The 19,526-nt window shown below is 45.3% G+C and overlaps 1 protein-coding gene across 1 annotated transcript in view; it reads right to left on the reverse strand.

Moving 5' to 3' along the window:
• SEZ6 (seizure related 6 homolog) overlaps window positions 1-19,526 on the reverse strand; it is a 55,956-nt gene that overhangs the window by 24,070 nt on the left and 12,360 nt on the right. The window contains exons 5-6 of the mRNA XM_072637972.1: window positions 12,454-13,122; window positions 11,250-11,383 (exon numbers count right to left, since the gene is read on the reverse strand). Coding sequence (XP_072494073.1) covers window positions 11,250-11,383; window positions 12,454-13,122 — 803 coding nt within the window. The remainder of the gene's footprint in view (window positions 1-11,249; window positions 11,384-12,453; window positions 13,123-19,526) is intronic.

Here is a 19,526-nt window from a genome sequence, read left to right on the forward strand (position 1 = left end):
ACATTGACCTTTAGAGTTTGACCCAGAGTACCAAGGAGGACGGATCCTAAATCAGCAAGGGCTTGGGTGGGGAGAGCTAAGGAAAAGGGTGCTTTAGAAAGGGAAAGCTGATTTTATTCTGGGGCCATATGCTTTCAGTCTAGACAGAATCATGGACCAAATTCTTTGACTCTCAGTCCCTTCATCTCATTAAAGTTTTTTTTAATAACTATAATTTTAATAGCTATATATTATACACTATTATATATAATATATTATATAATATTAATAACTATAATTATAATTTTAATAACTATATATTTCAATATAATGGGGTTTTCATTGTATTTATTTCACACATTTAAAACATACTTCTGAGGAGGGGTCCATAGACTTCACCAGATTGTCAAAGGGTGTATGTCACAAGGGCACAAACATTAAGGACCCCACCCTCCACCCCCCCATTCTACAGCTGAGGATGTTCTGCCTTCAGAGGAGGTTGAGAAAATTGTGAAAGGTGAAGAAAGTCCTGGGACCCAAGACAAATGGCTTCTGGAGCATTCCAAAGAAGAATGGCTGTTATCTTTGGGAAACTGGATTAGATAGAAGAGGCCTTAGACCCAGGAGCAGAGCCTGCATAAACTGGCTGCTAAAAGAGTTAACACAATCATAGGCTGACTTTATAGAAGTGATCAGTCATACAGGTCATGCTTTCTCTCACCTCCTTGCCTTTGTACTGGCTGTTCCTCACACCTGGAATGCCCTCCCTCTGTCTTTACCTTCGTCTCATAGAATTCCTTCTTTGCTTTAAGGCTCAGCTCAAGTTCCACTTTCTTCATGAAGTCTTTCCTAATTCTCTGTCTCCCAGCTGCTGGAGCCTCCCTCACAAATTACCCTGAATCTATTTTTGTACCTGTTTTGCATAAACCTACATATGGGCATGTTTTGTCCTCAAGGGCAAGGACTGTTTCATTCTTTGTAGCCCTAGCTCCCAGCACAATTCATGACACTTAGTAGGTGCTTAATAAATGCTCCTTGGTTCATTAATTTGGGAAAAAAAGAGGAGGGGATATAGCCCAGGATAGGTTCCATCTTCATCTCTTTCTTACTGGTAGTTGAACCTGGTTCTTCTGATCCCAGGGACACTCTGTCCCTGTTCTCCTTTATGTTGTAGGTACCAGTTATTTAGACATTGTCTCTGCCATTAGACTGAGCTCCTTAAGGGCGGACAGACTTTTGCCTCTCTTTGTGTTCCCAGGTCTTAGTTCAGTACCTGGCACACAGTAGGTGTTCAATGCTTTTTGACTGTCTGGCTGAAGGGGAGGGGGGAGGGACAGCTCCCCTCTCCTCTAGGGCTGCCCCAAGTCTCCAGCCCATCTTGGGTCTCACCCAGAAGCTCCTCCTTTGCTGCCCTTCTTTTGACTGAAGCTCCCTGGGAGCAGGAGCAGTGTCCTGGATACCCTTTCTCTCGGATTCTGCCACCTCCTGTGCTCTACCCCCCCTTTCCCTATTGTCCCCGATTCAGCAGCAAGGAATACCTAATCAGCTTCCAGCTGCCCTAGTCCCCTGGGAGCCTGTCCTGCTTGCTTGGCTCTTCTCTCCATGTTCCCTGGCAGCTGTTTATTTTTTTACCTAGCGTCCTTGTCTTTTCCCCAGAGGTGTAACCACTCAGGGGTGAACCAGACTTTGCCTCAGGACACTGACAAACAGTGGGGAGTGCTGCCTTCTTTCGGTGACTGCCATCCCTGAATGTGCCCATGTAGAATAAGAGGTTGCTGTGGTGACCTTCTTAATCAATCAATCAACCAATTAACAAGCATTTCTTAAACAGCTACCATGAGCCAGACTCATGTAGATGCTGGGGATACAAAAAAAGCAAAAGCATTCCATACTTTCCAGGAGCTTAGCCTGATGATCTCACTTTCTTCCCCTACACCTTTACCTGGAGTGAGGGTTAGACCTTCCCTTTCCTTGTGCCTTCATAGACCTTGCCTCTTGACACCTACTGACCACACCAAACCTGAAATGACCCAGTTACAAAGATTCCAGTTTCCTAGCATCCTGGTAGGGTCATATAACCACAGACTTAGGACGGGAGGGAACATCAGGGCTCCTCTTGTCCAGTCACTTTATTTTATAGAGAGAACCTGACTCTGATTTCAGCATCTTTCCCCTGAGCTACAGCTTGATTCTTCTTGGTCCTCATTCCTCTTTTCTGCTGGAATTCTCCATGGACTCTACCCTGGCTCCTAGATGTCAGTGGTCCTGAGGGGAACTGAGTCACTTCTTTCTCAGGAGATAATGATTGGCTTCCCCAAGGCTGGCAGCCTCAGCAGATGAAGTGATGCTTAGGAGCTGCCAAGTTGGCACCTCTATCATCAGGAGATAACATGGTGCATTAGAATAGAATTTGAATCTGGAGTCAGAGGGGTTGAATCTTTCTTTCCTCTGTGATTTTGGACAAATCATTGCCATTTTCTAGGCTTTAGCATCTTCCTTTGTAAAATGTGTGGGTTGGACTACATGGCCTTGGAATTCTCTTCTGTCTCTGGTTCTGATTTTGTGCGAATCCATCATCATTAGCTCTTGGTGGGGACAATGCTGCAGGTAAGGAGTTGTAATAGAGTCTCCCAGAAGACAAAAGATGACACCAGACCAGGCCCTGGGACCTTTTCTTTCACATATATAGGACTGTAGGTAGGACCTTCCTTTTATGGGACAGGCTTAAGTCTTGCCCTGGTCGGGGCTTACCTCCCTGACTATGCCTGTCACTTTGCTGGCCTGAATTCTGTCACTTGGTCAGAGAGCTGAGCCTGAAGGGGTTGGGGGAGGTGGGGAGGAGGGAGTGTGGAAGATGGGGCTTCGATGAAGTCTTGAGGCAATTTACAGCAGTCTGAAATGCTCCAGAGACAGATTGAAATGTCAGCTCTGCTCAGGGCTTGGCCATCTCGGAGCCCCAGACGAGGTGGCTGCCCATCCTGGGAACAGATGCGGGGGGGGGGGGAGAGAAGATGGGGAGAGAAGGAGGAAGCAAGGGCATCCTCTGCACCACCTCAGAACTGTGCTGGGTTAGAGATTAGCAAGTCAGCCTCAATGAGTTGTTATGGCAACAGGGTAGGGCTGAGACCATCCTCCCTAGGTCTTTACTCTCTGTGTTTTGGTCCCCCAGCCTTTCTCAGGATTCTGGGGTTCTCTTGGGAGGGAAAGGGGGACCCTTTCTGTTTCCTTAAGATCTGCTTAGGCCTGAGAGATTGTTTTTGGTGCCCTGTGACCCACAGCTCATTGTCCTTGTTTGGTAGGATGAGGCAGATACTGAGATGGATTGTCATCCATCTCACAGGCTCAGAAAGCTGAAAGGTTGTAATGGGATGAATTAGAGCCAACCCCTGCCCATCTCTGGATGCCACACTGAGAGCCTGCCTAGGTAAACTAGAGGTTTGTCAGTAGGGGTGGAACAAGATGGCGCTAGGAGGAAGGGTCTCGCCCTTGTTGACAACGTGGCAGTTCTGGGTACAGTTCTGAGTGCGTGGTGGATAAGACATCCATATAAGGAAGATTGTTAGGTGATAGGTTCATTGTATATGCTTAGGTATGTTTACGTAATCAAGACTATGTATGTGAGCTAGCTGGAATAAACGGAGTTGATTGCCATCCTGCCTCCTGCCTCATTCATTACTCACAGGGTCAAGGTCTCTTGCTGGACAAGAGCCTTGGGTCTGGGGTCTTGGGGACCCCAACAAAAGGTCAACTTCCTCATTTTACAGAGGAGGAAACTGAGGACAAGATAACTGAAGAAATTTAGTCAAGACCATAAAAGTACTAAATGGCAAAGTCAAGATTTGAACCCAGGGCTTTTGATTCTGGATCTGTTGCTCAGCAGAATCTAAAATCGTTGAGGGTCTGGATGATTGAAATTTTGTCTTCAGTGCCTTCTTGAAACATGAGGGGAAGCCTGGTACTGTGGGAAAGTGCATAGGAGTCAAAGGATCTGGGTTAGAATTTCTTTTCTGGCACTTTTACTTCCTGTGGGAAGTCGAGTGGTTCGCTTAACCTCTCTGGGTTTCATTTTCCGCATATATAAAAGGGGAGAGTTGGACTTGAGGGCTTCCAGGTTTTTTCTAGTTCTAGCTCTATGAGCTTGGAATCCCATAGTAGGTGTTTAATGAATGCTTGATGAATTGAATTGAATTTCTATGGATATCTTTCTTGGGAGACTTTTCTTTCCTGTGAGCAGAACCATGTCAGGAAACAGAGGCAAGTTAGGGCAAGGTCACATCTCCTGATTTGTGCCTGCTCCAATAATCCATCCATTCATCCATCAATGATAATAGCAGGTAATATTTATAGAGCACCTACTATGTGCCAGTACTAAGCACTTTTCTTATTTTGCCCGTTTTGCAGATGAAGAAACTGAAGCCTACAAAGGTTAAATGACTTGCCCAGGCTCACACAACTGGTAAGTGTCTGAGGCTGGTTTTGTACTGAAACCAGGCACTCTGTGCACTATGGCTCCACCTAGCGGTCCAATCAGTTAACATTGCTTCTGTGTTAAGTGCAGAGGATACAAGGAGAGACCATGGACAGTTCCTCTCCTGTGCTCCAGAGGACAGCACCCTGGTTCAGAGCTGGGATCTCAGCTAAAAATAATATTGATACCTAGCATTTAATGCTTTCCATACATCACCTCATTCATGAAGAATTCAATTTGATTTAACTAGTATTAAATTAAGCACCTGCTGTGTGCTTGGAAAGTACTGTTCCTAGGAGCTGGAGATAAGGCAAAGCCCACATGGTCCCTACCCTCAAGAAATTTATAATACAATGATCTGCCCAGCAACACAGTGAGGGAAAAGAAGTCTAGGAGGGACAGTGGTTAGAGAGCTGGCCAAGGAGTCAGGGAGATAGGAGTCCATTTCCTGTCCTTATATAAGGGCAGGAGCTGTGAGACCCTGGGTGAGTTATTTGCTCTTTCTCAGCCTCTTGACCTCGTTCTTTCTTAACCTCAGTTTTCTCATTTGTAAAATGGGGATTACAGTAATCCCTTCCTCCCAAGGTTGTTGTAGGGAACAGATGAGATAACACATGCATAACACATCGCAAACCTTCAAGCATTATATCAGTTTTAGCTATTGTTATTATTACAGGTATCATTATATCCATTTTACAGATGGGGATGCTAAGGCTCAGAGAGGATTAAAGGACTTTTTCCTGGTCACATAGTTAGTGTTAAAGGTGGGATTTGAACCTGAAACTTGCCAGACTCCATGTCTAACATGTTTCCTACTGTACTTTGTGCCTTTTCAAAACCTTTCAACCTTGGATTAGCAATGCAGTCACCTCATAGCTATAGAAGCCAGGTGGGGGGGAGGAAGGTGGGCATGGGGTCTGGGGAGAGACCAACATTTCACCAAGATTGGGGCCACTGCTCTCTTTAAGGGGAAGGGGCTCTTGGAAAGGTTTCTTTGGCTGAGTAGATGAGAAGAGAACCAGGATCCCTGGGAAAGGTGGATGGGGGTGGGTGGGAGGTAGGAGGGTAGGTATTCTACCAGGATGGACAGATTTACTTTGTCTCACTTTCAGCTCCCTGGGAACCTGTGTCTTCAAGGCAGTATCACCAGGACATGCCAGACTAACCCCATTTCCATTCTCAGAACAGGAGAATCAGGATTTCAGCAAGTTCCTCCTGGAGTTTCTCATACAATCCAAGAGACATAAACTAGATGATTAGGAGGATTTAGAACTGATTGGCTGGTGGACTCAAAGAGTCATCAATGATGGGTTGGAAGATAGGATAGGAAGGGGGAAAGAGGATCAGCTCTGTAATCAGAGGGACTGGGTGGTTCAAATCCCACTTCTGACATTTTTTCTTGTGTGACCTTGGGCAAATTGCTTCATTTCTCTGGGCCTTGGTTTCTTCATCTGTAAAATGAGAGGTTTGTGCCCGAGATCCTTCCAAGCCTTCTCCATTTCTAGACCTACGATGGTACTTCAATTTTCCTGGACCTTAGTTTCCTTATTTGTGAAATGACAAGGTTGACTACATGATCTCTGAGGTCCATTCCAGTGCTAGACCCATGATGTTGTGAACTGTGGGTTAGAGGGAGGCCTTTTTCCACAGGATGGGCTAAGATAGATCCTAGCATCCAGCTGGCATCCCTCCTAGCACATGAACACAGCATGCCAATGGTACCACCTGCAGTATGTGGGGGCAAACATAGCCAAGAGGGAAAAGGGTGGGAGGGTAGAGAGATCTGGGCAGCTGCATCCAGGCTGCCAGATGGCCTCACAACCCAGCCAAGTAGAGGAAGAGAGCCGGCATTGAGCACGTTTTTGGAATGCCAAGCATGAGGAGGGGGTGGGCACCTGGCCCTGGCATGCAGATGGAACTATAGCCTCTAAAGGGGAAATCATGATCATGGGGTAAGGGGTGTCAACTGGCTGCCCTCTGCTAAGGGAAATGAGATGGGGCCTGGCACTGGATGATGTTGAGGGCTGGTGTTCACCCAACAAGCCATAGTACCCACCAGAAACTTATGGGTCTGGGCTCTTGTTTCTTGCCTTAGGAAAGAAGCTTTGCTAATATGCCAAGATGATACCCTCATGCCTTCCTGTCTGGAGAGAATCTGATTTCCTTACTAATTATGACCAAAGAGTTTCCGGCAGCCTGTGGGTTCAACACTATCCATGCATGGAGGCCCCATGGCTTCCATCTCTTACCATCTTGGTGCCAATTCTTCAAAAGACAGTGGGGAACTGTAGGTACCATCAAGGTTGCCCAAGGTTCTTGGGGGGGCAGGTGCCCTCAAAGGTCTGCCTAGGTCTAGGGATGGAAAGATTTGAGGTGACAAAACTGAGGAGGGAGATGTTTAGATGTGTTGAAGTACAAATAATAGGGGGCAGGAAACAAGGAATTCTGGGTTCAGATCCCAGCTCATTTATTTATTACCTCTTTTGGGCCATTTCCCTTCTCTTGGTTTCAGTTTCACATTCTGTAAAATGAAATGGTTGGATTAAATGATCTTTAAGGTCCTCTCTTCTCTCTCTCTGTCTCTGTTTCTTTCTGTGTCTCTCTCTTTTTTCATATTAGATGTATGATTTTTATTAACACAGGGAACTCCTAATGAGGGAACTCCTAATGCGGAAACTCCCTCTACCAATGCAACTGGCCACCTCCTCTGTAACTTATCATCTTAGAGGTCTGCCTGGGCCATTGGGAGGTTGTTACCTGCTCAGGGGTACAAAGTCAGTACATGTCAGAAACAGACTTGAACCCAGGTCTTCCTGACTCTGGGGCCAGTTCTATCCATTATACTCATTCTATATATACATACCACCTACCAGTCAGAAAATAAAGTAGGAGAGGGAGTAGGAGGCAGTTGTTGACTATAACTCCCAAGAGGCTGGGTTCCCAGAGGTTGTACCCCAACAATGAAGGAGGGGATACTAACTGGGGCTGCAATCCTGCTATAAAATGAGAGATACTTAAGGAGGATTTTTTTTTTCAAGTGGGGCAAGTACTTTGGAAGTACTTCCTGGTTCAGAGAGGGAGAGCTTTAAGTAACCTTCAAGAGATTAAGGTCTTGGGAGCCCTTTGTCTCATTCCTTTTCTCATGGCAGTTTCCCTGCAAGAGGGGTGCCCTGTCTGCTTGTCATTCCTGTCCTCTTTCAAGGAACTTTCAGATTTTAAAAATATTTATTCCAATTATATGCAAAATTTTTATTCTTTTTTTTTAAATTTTGAGTTCCAAATTCTCTCCCCTCCCCCATTGAGAAGGCAATCAATTTAATATGGGTTATACATGTGTTGACACATTTTCAATAGCCCCGACAGGGCTACACACTCCCCCTGGATCTTTCTAGGAGAATGACTGGTGGATGATGAAGTAAGCACAGATACTACTGAGGAGAGAAAGTTCCCTTCCCAGCCTGGAGTGTGCTTCTCTTTTGGGTCGAAGGTCTGGCCACCCCATCTCTGTTACACGTCTGACACTTGTTCATTCTGGTGCTGACTGGCATGACAACTTGAGCAGCTTTTCCATAAGGCTTACTGACGTTATAGAAATATGATTTATAATAATTATCATATTACTGTTCTGGACCCATGATTTCATTAGTATAGAAATCTCCCAGAAAATTTTGCCAGTGCAAAACACTGTAAAATTGTTTTATAATTTATTGTCTTCATTGCCTTTGAGAAATTGTGACTTACCCAAGGTCATGTAGCTAGTTTGTGGCAGAAATGGGATTTAATCCCATCCTTCAGACTCCCAGTCACGTATTCTTTATGAGAGGTTATGTCATTTTGTGTTCTATTATCAGGAGAGATAATACAGGTAGACAATCCCTGGCAGTCTTGATGGGGTGAAGAAAAAAAGAAAAAGGGGGGAGGAGGTTTCGCAAAAAGCCCTTCCTCTCCCAACCTTGTACTCCGAAGGGTGTGTGTGAAAGGGGAGAGGAGCCAAGTCCAGTCTTCCTGAATATAAATGAAATGAGTCATTTTTTTTTAGCACACTTCATAGACTGGTGCCTATGTCCTATCCACCACTGGGCTTCCTAACCTCAACTTCCTGCTGCCTGTAGTAATGAACCTCCCTCCCTGACTGGAGTAATCCAGGGACTGTGGGATTTACTAGTAGAGATGCCATCTAAAACAGGGATTCTTCACCTTTCTGCATCCTGGATACTCCGCGCCCCCCCCCCCCATTCCAGTCTGGGGAAATCTGTGGAACTCTCCTCATTTTACAGATTAGGAAACTGAGGCTCAGAGGGACTTGCTCAACCAAGGTCACACAAGTGGTCACCTCCACATATTGTGCCACTCAATAACCCTGTTCTAATTCTCACCTTGTTTCTCAGTACCCTGTCCTCAACCTATTAACCTACTCCCTTCTGAGAAGGGCCCTCTGCAGTCCCAACTGTACAGTCTCATGACTGTCTTTCTGTTGACTCCTCAACAGAGGAAGGGGAGGAAGGAAGGAGAGGGAGGGCTGGGGGAGTGGGCTTCTGCTTGGCATTTTAGAAATACCAGTCTGGGGGATGTGCAATTCTTAATTTTGTTGCTTGGTAACAGCTTTTGCATTCTGACAAAAAATGTATAACACACACTCACACACATGCAAAAGTACAGACATCTATACCACTTAAAGGGGGACTCACCATACCCATGGCACAGGAGATAGGGAGGGGAGAATACAGTAGTGGTTAGAACCCAATGTCTCTATCTGCTTTTGGAACAGACTCTAGTGCTTCTCTTTCTGTCCAGGACCTAATGGGGCAGGAATATGCCTCAAAGTATGCCCATTTGTGGATGGGGTATTAAGGAGGAAGGAGAAGGGGTGCTGGTCCAGAGACCTACCAGCTGTCCCCTCCCCCACACTTGCAGCTGGCTTGTTTCACCTAGAGAAACACAGCCGGTGCCACCTCTCATTAGGTGATGATTTTACATTAATTACATTAATTGAGCGGCACTGAGTGCTAATGGCGTATGGTGGGAGGGGTGTCTGGGTAACCCTTGCTACTAATTACCCTCTCAGGCAACAGCAACAGAATTGAGGGACCTGGCCTCAGAAGAGGAGTGACCTATGATCAATGGGAGAGGGGGTGATAAATATCATGGCCGAAGCCCAGGGTTAGGCCTGACTGTCTTGGCTGGCCTTCCCAATTCCTACCAAGATCCTAACTTGACCTCTTTTTTAAAGCTATATTTTAGCCACCTTGGCTATGCCTCTTTGGCCTCAGGTACCCATATTCTCAGTACACTATATCTTGAGGCATTGGGATTTGGCCCCTTGAAGATGAATGAATAGAAATCTGTCTTGTTCTCAAAGCAGAGGCATCATGGGACTGTAGATTCTAGAGATGGAAGAGTCCTCTATTTCAGCCTCTTCATTTTACAGTTGAGAAAACTGAGGTTTTGGAGATTAAGCTGCTTGGCATTGGTCATCAAACAGGCAAAGATGTGGTGGTGCCAGGGTTGAGGCAGCATGGACCAGTGGAAAGGACATGGGAGTTGGAGGGCCTGGGTTCAAATCCTAGTGTTGCCATTGACTGCCAAGGTGACCTTGGTCAAATTAGTTCAACTCCATCTCATTTTCCTCCTTTGTTAAAGGAGAAGGCTGGACCTTATGAGTGCTAAGGTCCTTTCCAGTGCTAGACTTATGATTCTATGATTCTTTGACTGGTAAGTGGGGAAGAGGAACATAGACTCTAAAGTAAAATCAGAGAGTGATAGGGCCGAGAGCTCTTACCTGGGACAACAGAGGTTCCCATTAGTGAAGTGAGTGGGCCAAGGCGACACAACCTGTAAGTTGTGAAGGAGAGTCTCCAACCCAAGTCCCTTGACTTTGGGCCCAATGATCTTAGTGCCATATCTAACTGCCTTCCTCTACATATAGGGCTTTACTGATTTTCAAGTTCTTTCTTTCTACCTACTCTCATCCACCAAACAACCTCCCTTTGTGAAGTAGAAAGTTTGGTGTTAATTGCTGTTTTATAGACCAGAGAACTGAGGCTCACAGAGGCCATAGGATCACGGCTCCAAAGCTGGAAGCAACCTCAGAGGTCATTGACTCTCACCCCATCATTTTGCAGATGAGAAAACTGAGGCAGAAAGATTTGCCCAGGGTCACACAGCTAGGAAGTATCAAGGTGGGGATCAGAATCCAGGTCTCTTGATTCCATGGTCAATACTCTTTTGCTCTTTATACCACATATGTCAAACTCACACCCACAATACTCCTTAACAGAACCAGTTTAAAATGTTGTTGGGAAATAGTTAACTAACTAAATAAAAATACAATAAACCATCCATAACATGACATTTTAAAACCAAGCCGATATGTAGCACAGGATCTTTATATATGGAATAGTGGCTCCTGTTTCTATATATTTGAGTTTGACACTGTCTGTCTTCTTGGCTTCCAGTGTTTTGTCTCATTCCTTGACCCCAGCTTTCTTGAGAGGATAACCAGGTACTGCAGTGGCTAGAAAGCTTGCCTTGAACTCAGGAGGACGAGTTAAAATCCAATATCACCCACATCAGACACTTACTAGCACTGTGACCCTAGACAAGTCACTGAGTTGTTGACTGTCTCAGTTTCCTCTACTGTAAAATGGGGATCATAAAAGCATCCACCTTTTAACGTTGTTGTGAGGATCACACGAGATAATATTTGTCAAGTGCTTAGGACAAATAGTGCCTAGCACATAGTCCTATAAATACTTGTGTCACCCTTCCTGGCCTTTTTAGTGCTTCAAGGACCTTCACTCACCTTAATTTCTACCCCATAGCCAGGATACACGGTAATATAGTAGAAACAATCCAGGCTGTTGTCATACGATGAACCGGGTCCTTCTGGAGAGTTCAGAGAGCCCTGAAGCCTTGTGAAATTCCAGCTACAAGGAGCTATGTACCAGGCGGAAACAAAAAAAAATCCACTGTTACCCTGATCTTCTTGTGAGGTTTTATCAGTGATAATGTTGTAAGTGGGCTTGGTGTCTCCCTCTCTCCTCTATCACCTCCCAGAAAAACCAGCCTGCTCCTGTCTCCTGGGCTTTCCTACTTTCAGGTCAGGTCACTGCCACTGGAAAGGGCCATCTTGCTGCCGATGGCCATTACTAGTCAAAGGGTACCTTGGCCTTTGGCCAGTAGCCTATGGGGATCCCCTAGAGGAGAAATGGAACAGTAGGTGCAGATCCTGGAGGCTTGCCCCTACTATGCCTCAGGCCTTCCCTATGAGATTGAATCATGACACCATCATCACCTCCATCATGACTACTACCACCACCACCACTTTTATCTTAAGTCTAAAGTTAGAAAGTACCCCAGAGGTCATCTGGTCCAAACCCTCATTGTACAGGGGAGGAAACAGAGGCTGAGGGAGTACAACTTACCCAAGGTCACTTAGGTAGTAATTGTTCAAGGCAGGATTTGAACAGTCTCTTTATACCAGAATCACTTGTACTTTCTCTTAGCAATTATTCATGAATTGTCTATTATGAACAAACCCCTGTAGTTGGGGCACCTGTCATCTCAAGGGACTCTCACAATTACCTAGTGTGTTTGGCTACCAAGATGCTTTGCTTCTAATAGTGGCAGCTAGAGGGTGCAGTAGATAGAGTGCTGAGTCTGGAGTCAGGAAAACCTGAGTTCAAATCTGACCTCAGAGACTTACTAGCTATGACCCTGGGTAAGTCCTCAACTGTTTCCTCAACTGTAAAATGGGGATCATAATAGCACCTATCTCACCAGGTTGCAGTGAGGATCAGATTAGATAATATTTATAAAGTGCTTATAACAGTGCTTAGCACGTAGAGGTGCTGCACCAATTTTTATTCCCCTTCCCTCACTCTTCTAGTACCAGTTATAGGAATCTGCCTAGCTTTTGTGTGGAAGCCGCTGGCCTTGTCTAAGGGATGGGTCCTGGGAAATCCTTTTCTAAGGAGGCCCAGCCTACTCCCAGGGGGGCTCCTGACCTGGTGGCTGCACAGTGGTGATGGTGGTCGTTGTGATGATGGTGGTGGTGGTGGTCTCCTCATCGTCCCCCGAAGCAGTAGTGGCAGCAGGGATCCCCACCCCTGGTTCTCTGGCCTGAGGGGGCATGACCTCTGGGACCCATGGCTGGGCCAAGTCCATGGGCATGTCATGGGTCACCATCCATGCACTTCGGGGAGGTGCTGTTACGGGCACTTCAGCCTGGGCCAAGGATGGCACAGCTACTCCTGGCCCTGGTGGAGGAGCCACTGTAATGGGGAGAGTGGGCCATGCAGGTTCTGGACTCTGAACCCCATTCCTCCCCAGGGTGTACGCGGGTCCAGGAGCCATGGCTGGGGTGGGATTGGTAAAGATGGGGCGGTCATCTTGGTGGGTCAGATGGGCCAGAGGGCTAGGGATGAAGAGTGTGGGTGCATCAGGCTGGAAGGGGACGGCCCCTCGGGTCAGGAAGGGCACTGGCTTCAGCTCTTCTTCCTTGGCCTGGGCATCCTGTAGAAACTCCTCCAGCAGCGGGTGATGGTTGAGTAGTTTCAGGGTCGGGGCTGTGCTAACAAAGTGGACCCCTCCCTCAGGCTGTTCAGGCGTAGGGGCCACTGTGAGCTCACTGTCTGCCTCTGCACTGCTTGGGTTCTGGATTGCAGAGGACACTCCTGAAAAGAAAGTAATGACAGCTCACATTTCCATGGGTTTTGAGGCATTTAGGGTTAGGGTTTTGAGGCTCATGATGCAGAATGTAGGTAAGCATCAATCAGTCCATCAACTATCCTTTATTAAGCACCTATTATGTGCCAGCCACTATGGGAAAGGGAGAGTGACCTCAGATCTGGGATTTTACTAGTGAGCAAACTTCCTCTGCCTTCCCTAGTGGATAGACCTCCAGTCTTAGGGTCAAGAAGACCTCTGAAGCTTACTGGCTGTGGGACATAGGGTGATTCACTCACTTCTCTGAGCCTCAGTTTACTCATGGGTAAAATGATGGTAGCAATAACTCTCTCTATAGGGTTGTTGTGAGGGTCACATAAAATAATGGACAGAAAACCATTTCCAAACCTGGGCAAGACATATATAAATGTAAGCTCTCATTATCAGAGCTGAAAGAGATTTTTAGAGATCATTTATTAGAACACCCTTCTCTGTTTCCAGATTAGAAAAAAACCTAGAAAAAGACCTAAAGATATCAAATGAGTTGTCCAAGGGCCATCCAGTTAGGGAGCAGAACTATGATTTGAACCCAAGATCCTTGAGGGCAAGGACTGTCTCACTTTTGCTTAATAGACACTTGTTGATTGCCTGATTGGTCCTTTGCCTCTAAATCCAGGGCTCTTTCCTTTGTGTTACAACCATCTTATCCAAACAACCTTGTTTTACAGTTGAGGAAACTGAGGCATTATTGGTTAGATGACTTACCCAGGGTCACACATCTAGTGTGTGAGGCAAATTTTAGTTGAAGTTCCTCTAGAAAGGATCTTTACTGTTGTTGAGTAGTTTTTCAGTCATATTCTACTCTCCATGACCCCATTTGGGGTTTTCTTGGCAATGACACTGGAGTGGTTTGCCATTTTTTTCTCTAGTTCATTTTACAGATGAGAAAACCAAGGCAAATAGGGTTAAGTGACTTGCCCAGGGTCACACAACAGTCTGAGGCAGGATTTGAATTCAGGAAAATGAATAGTTCTGACTTCAGGCGCAGCACTCTAGCCACTGTGCCATAGTTGCCCATGTATTATTATTATTAAGGTGAGTTTTGTTGAGTTGTTTTTCAGTTGTGGTGACTCTTTTGTGACCCCATTTGGGGTTTTCTTGACAAAGATACTGGAGTGGTTGCTATTCCCTTCTCCAGCTCATTTTGCAGATGAGTAAACTGAGGCAAACAGGGTTAAGTGACTTGCTCAGGGTCATACAGCTAGTAAGTGTCTGAGGCTGGATTTGAACTTAGGAAGATGAGTTGTCCTGACTTCAGGTCTGGTGCTCTGTGCACTATGGTGCCACCTAGCTTCCCCTGGTTGAGACTAGAGCCTGGGCTTCCTGATCCCACCCTATTTCTCTTTCCCACACTTCCTATTAGAACTTCAATCTTAAGTCATATTTTAATTCATTTTCTGCCCCTTTAGAGGCCAATGAATTATGGCCCTTAGCAAACTCATCCTTTGTATTCTGCACAGTTTTTCTTTTCAGGTCCACATTAAGACAAGTTTATTTCCCTTTCCCCTCAGAGGGTCCTTTTTTTCAAATGTTTCATTACTCCCATTCAGTGGTGCACTAGAACTAGCTTGTACAGCTTGGGAGAGCAAACGGTTAAATATCCAGGGTGAACATTTACATCTCAGAAATCCGCTAACCAGAAGCCAGGACTTGATTTATTGTTCATTGTCTAGACTTGAGAAAGTGACAGAAAAAACATTAATAATGCAAAGTCAGTTTAAAAGTGTGTCATGCATACATTCTTACCCCCTCCCACCGCATCCCAAAGCCGGTTGTTAAATATTTGCCAACATATCCCCACTTCCATGTATCTCACTTGTTCTCTCCCTGTATTCTTCTTACCCTCCTTGAGTTGTAGGGTTGCCATGAAATGAAATTCAGGGGTCAAGTGACCTGTCCAGGGCCCTGTGAGTCAGTCAGTCAATCAGTCAGTTGGCAAACATTTATTAAGCTGAAGGTGCAAACATGAGTTCGTCAGATATTTATTTGTTGTTCAGTCATTTCAGTTGCGTCTGACTCTTTGTGACCCCATCTGGGATTTTCTTGGCAAAGAGTCTAGAGTGGCTTGCTGTTTCCTTTTCTATCTCATCTAACAGGTGAGGAAACTGAGGCAAACAGGGTGAAGTGATTTGCCCAGGATCACATAGCTAGTAAGTGTCTGAGGCTGGATTTGAACTCAGGAAGATGAGTCTTTCTGGTTCCAAGACCATCACTCCACCCACTGTGCCTCCTAACTGATCCTAGTCAACCAATAGGCATTTATAAATTGTTTATATGTACCAGGCACTGGGGATATACAAACAAAGGCAAAAAATAGTCCCTTCTCTTAAGAAGTTCAAAGCCTAATGGAGAAGACAGCATGCAAACAGCTATGAACAAACAAACTATAGAAGAAATATAGAAATTGGAGATAATTAACAGAGGGAAGACCCTAGGATTGGGAAAAGTTCCTTGGAGGTCATACTTGGAGTTGTCTAAGACTCTAGTTAGGATCCAGTGATCCAATGATGTTTCCTCCTGCTAAAAATATGATTAAAAACTTCTACTACCTCTAGTATCACTTTTCCTGGATGATTTAATTGCTATGTTATTTTGAGTGATTGCTGTCAAACTCATGGTCTACTAGGACCCTCAAGATTCTTTTTCTTGCAGACCAGTCACAAGAGGAGGGTGAGGGGTGAGGTCAGCGAAAATGAGCTTCTTGGGATCAGGGACCTTCAGACTCAAGGGTCCCTTTGTGTCAGATGCAGATACTGCCAGTTACCCAGACCTACCCACACATGAGGAAGCAAAGAGATTTTTGATCTGGGAGTATTTCAGAACGGTTCCACGAATAGCTAATGAGATGACAGGCAGGAAAATAGAAGCAAAGCAAGAGAATGGAGGGGATTTGAAAGGAGATGATCAGGTCCTCTGCTTGTCTGGAAGTGGGGCCGCCAGTCCTTGGGCAGACTCGCACCCACCCTGTGAATTGGCAGGCAAGGAGAGAGGGGAGATGGGTTGGACAGATGGCGCGTGTTCTGTTCTCGAGAGGACGACAGTGCTGACGTTCCTGGAGACTGGGAGCTCCGAGAAGTGAGAACCAAGAAGGATTTGGCAGACTGGGTTGGGGTGGGGGAAGGAAGGATGAAGGGAGACAGTGACATGGATACCTGACTTTCTGAACAAAGAGGTGCCGAGGTGCCCCCAGACTCTGAGGATGCATTAGCCCCTTAAGATCACAGGTGGAACAAGTGGATATATGTCGTCTGGCAGAAGCACAGCTTGACAATATGCCATGGCTTGGCCTTCACGTGTCACCTCCAAGAGCAGATGGTATGCTAGTGTCCTTTCTCTCTCCTCAGTATCCAAGAAGTAAGACAACAGATGGTGCTTCTGGGTTTCAGGCCTTCACCTACATCTCTGCAGGTGAAGATTGTTGGCTGGCTGGCATCCTGGGTTTGGGGTGCTATGCCCAGTGACTCATTGGTAGTGCACAAACCTATCTGTCTCAACAGTCATGCATGTCTCCTGCATGCTAAATATTGTGGTGGCTTTTTAAAAAATTAGTTAAATTTTAAAAAATAATTAAATTTAATTTTTTCAATGAATAGAAATCGAGTTTCTCTCTCCCCATCTCTCCCCACTATTAAAAAAAAGAAAAACAAAACCCTTTTAAAAACAAAGAAAAACAGATACACACAAAATACATAAAACAAACATATAAATATACTCAAATATATGCAATACACAATACTATATATGTATATGTGTATATATATATATATATATATATATATTATAATAAGCAAGCAAGACAAATTCTTGTTTTGGCCATGACCAAATAACCTATGTTTCATTCTGCATACTAAGTCTACTGCCTCTCTATCAGGTAGCACGCTTTTTCATCAGCCTTCTGAAATCACGATTGGTTATTGCACGGATCAGTCTTTCAAAGCTATTTGCCTTTAGGATATTGCTATTATATAATTTGTTCTTCCGGTTCTGCTCACTTCACTTGGCATCTGTTCATATAAGTGTTCCCAGGTTTTTGGGAACACATACCTTTCTCCATTTCTTACAGTTCAGTAATATTCTCTTACATTCATATATGTGGTGATCTTTGCCACATAGCTAGGTGGATAAGGGGTCCCTGAGATGGGATGACCCTAGAGGGAGAAGAAATGCTGTAGTAGATATGGCATTGGACTTGAGTCAGGATGAGCTGGCTTTGAATTCCCCCTCCCCACCAAGATACTCACTAACCATGCAACTCTGGGAAAATGACTTGACCACTCTGTGCCTCAATTTTTCTCATCTACAAAAGGAGAGACTCAGCAGCTTCTGCAGCTCTACAATCCGGTCTATACTCCCATAATCCAATGCAGAAAGATGCCCCTTTTTCTCACCAAGAGGCACAGACTAACTGTTGCCTGTTGGCCAATCTGGCATCATACAGCTTGACCAGCAGTCTCTGCCTCTCCTAGAGGGGCTCCCCACCTGGATCCTTGTCCCTGATGTTCCCCTCCCTCCAGTCCCCAGCAAGGTCAGGGACTGTGTGGTGGCACAGAAGCAAAGAGACACCTCTGTTCATGCCAATTGCACTGATTACTTTGGGAGGAGGGTGGGGGAAGGAAGGAATGAGTCCTCGGTTAAATGGGATCGAGATAGCATATCAAACAAGTAAATTGATTTGGCAATCAGCTGTTTCCAAGTCTCAGTTCTGTTACCACCTACTGCTTTGAGACATTAAGGTAATCTTGGCTAGACACCGTATTTCTCTAGGAATTGCGGGGAGGAGTCCAGGGAAATGGGGATAGAAAGGACACAATTAAAGATGCCTTTACTTGGTGTGAAGAGGAACCATTAGCACTACTCTTCTACCCCATGCCCCAGTGTCTCTGTGTTCATGGTCAAAGTGCTTGATCCTACTGAGGAAGTAGGAAGAGACAGCCTGAGAGATTCCTTCCAAATCCTTTTCACTTTGGCCATTTGCCAAGCTGTCCACAGAGCTCCAGGGACCAGGAATTGCAGAAGCTTTGTAACTCATGCCCTACAGCCAGGCTGTGCTGACTGGTGAGACCTTCTTCATCATCATCCTCATCATCAACATACATTTTTCTTTTCTTCTTTCAATTTTTATTTCTTCCACAGTTATGTGAAAAAACAATTTTTAACATTCTTTTAAATATTTTTGAGTTCCAAATTCTCCCCCTCCCTTTGAGAAGGCAAGCAATTTGATATAGTTAACATACATTTATTAAGAGGCTACTGACATGGAGGCACGGTGCCAAGCCCTGGGGATACAAAGAAAAAGCAAAAATCTAGTCCCTGACTTGAAGGAGCTTATATTCTAATGGAAGAGACAACATGCAATCAACTGCACAAGATAATATACAGTGTAAAAGAAGGTAGTGTCAGAGGGAAGGGACCAGCAGGAGAGATCAGGAAAAGCCTTTTGAAGAAGGTGAGATTTGAGGTGAGTTTTGAAGGCAGCTAGGGAAGATGGCTGAGGTGAGGCAGGAGAATGTCTTAGGCATGGAGGATCTCCAGAACAGACATGGAGGGAGGAGATAGGATGTCCTATGTGGGTAGCTGGAAGGAGGCCAGCATTGGATGTTAATGCAAACAGAAGAAAGTCAAGTGTAAGAAGACTGGAAAAGTATGAAGGGGCCAGGTTTTAGATTCAATCCTGGAGGGAATGGGAACTGGATGGGGTAGGGAGGGCAGTGACATGGTTAGGGTTGTGCTTTAGGAAAATCACTTTGACAGCAGAGTGAAGGATGGGATGCAGTGGGGAGAGGTTTGAGACAAGGAGACTGGCCAAGAGGCTTTTGAAATAGTCCAGATATAAGGTAATGAATGGAAACTGTGTCACAGGAAAGAAGGGGACCTATATGAGAGATATATTGTGAAGGTTGAAATGATAAAACTTGGCAACAGATTGGCTTCGTGGAGTGAGTGAGAGTGAGGAGTGCCAAGACTGTGAGCCTGGGTGATTGGGATGATGGCAGTGCCCTCAATAGTAATGAAAAGTTCAGAAGAGGAGAGGGTTTGAAGGGAAGGCTAATGAATTCCTTTTTGGATATGTTGTGATTAAGATGTTGATAGATCATCCAGTCGTCCAATGGGCAGTCGCTGATTCCAGGTTGGAGGACAGCAGAGTCTGAATCAACAAATCTGAGAATCAGCTGCATAGAGATGTTGATTAGATACTTGGGAGTGTGATGAGATCACAGATGAGATAGTACAGATCAGAGGTGTCACTGCATGTAGTGTACAACTTCTGCAGGGAGGCTGAGCCAGAGTAAAATGGAATTAGGAAGTAGTTAACAAAATAAGAAGAAATGCAACAAGACACAGATACTGTTAA

Source organism: Notamacropus eugenii, chromosome 2, assembly GCF_028372415.1.
Source record: "Notamacropus eugenii isolate mMacEug1 chromosome 2, mMacEug1.pri_v2, whole genome shotgun sequence".
Taxonomy (NCBI): domain Eukaryota; kingdom Metazoa; phylum Chordata; class Mammalia; order Diprotodontia; family Macropodidae; genus Notamacropus; species Notamacropus eugenii.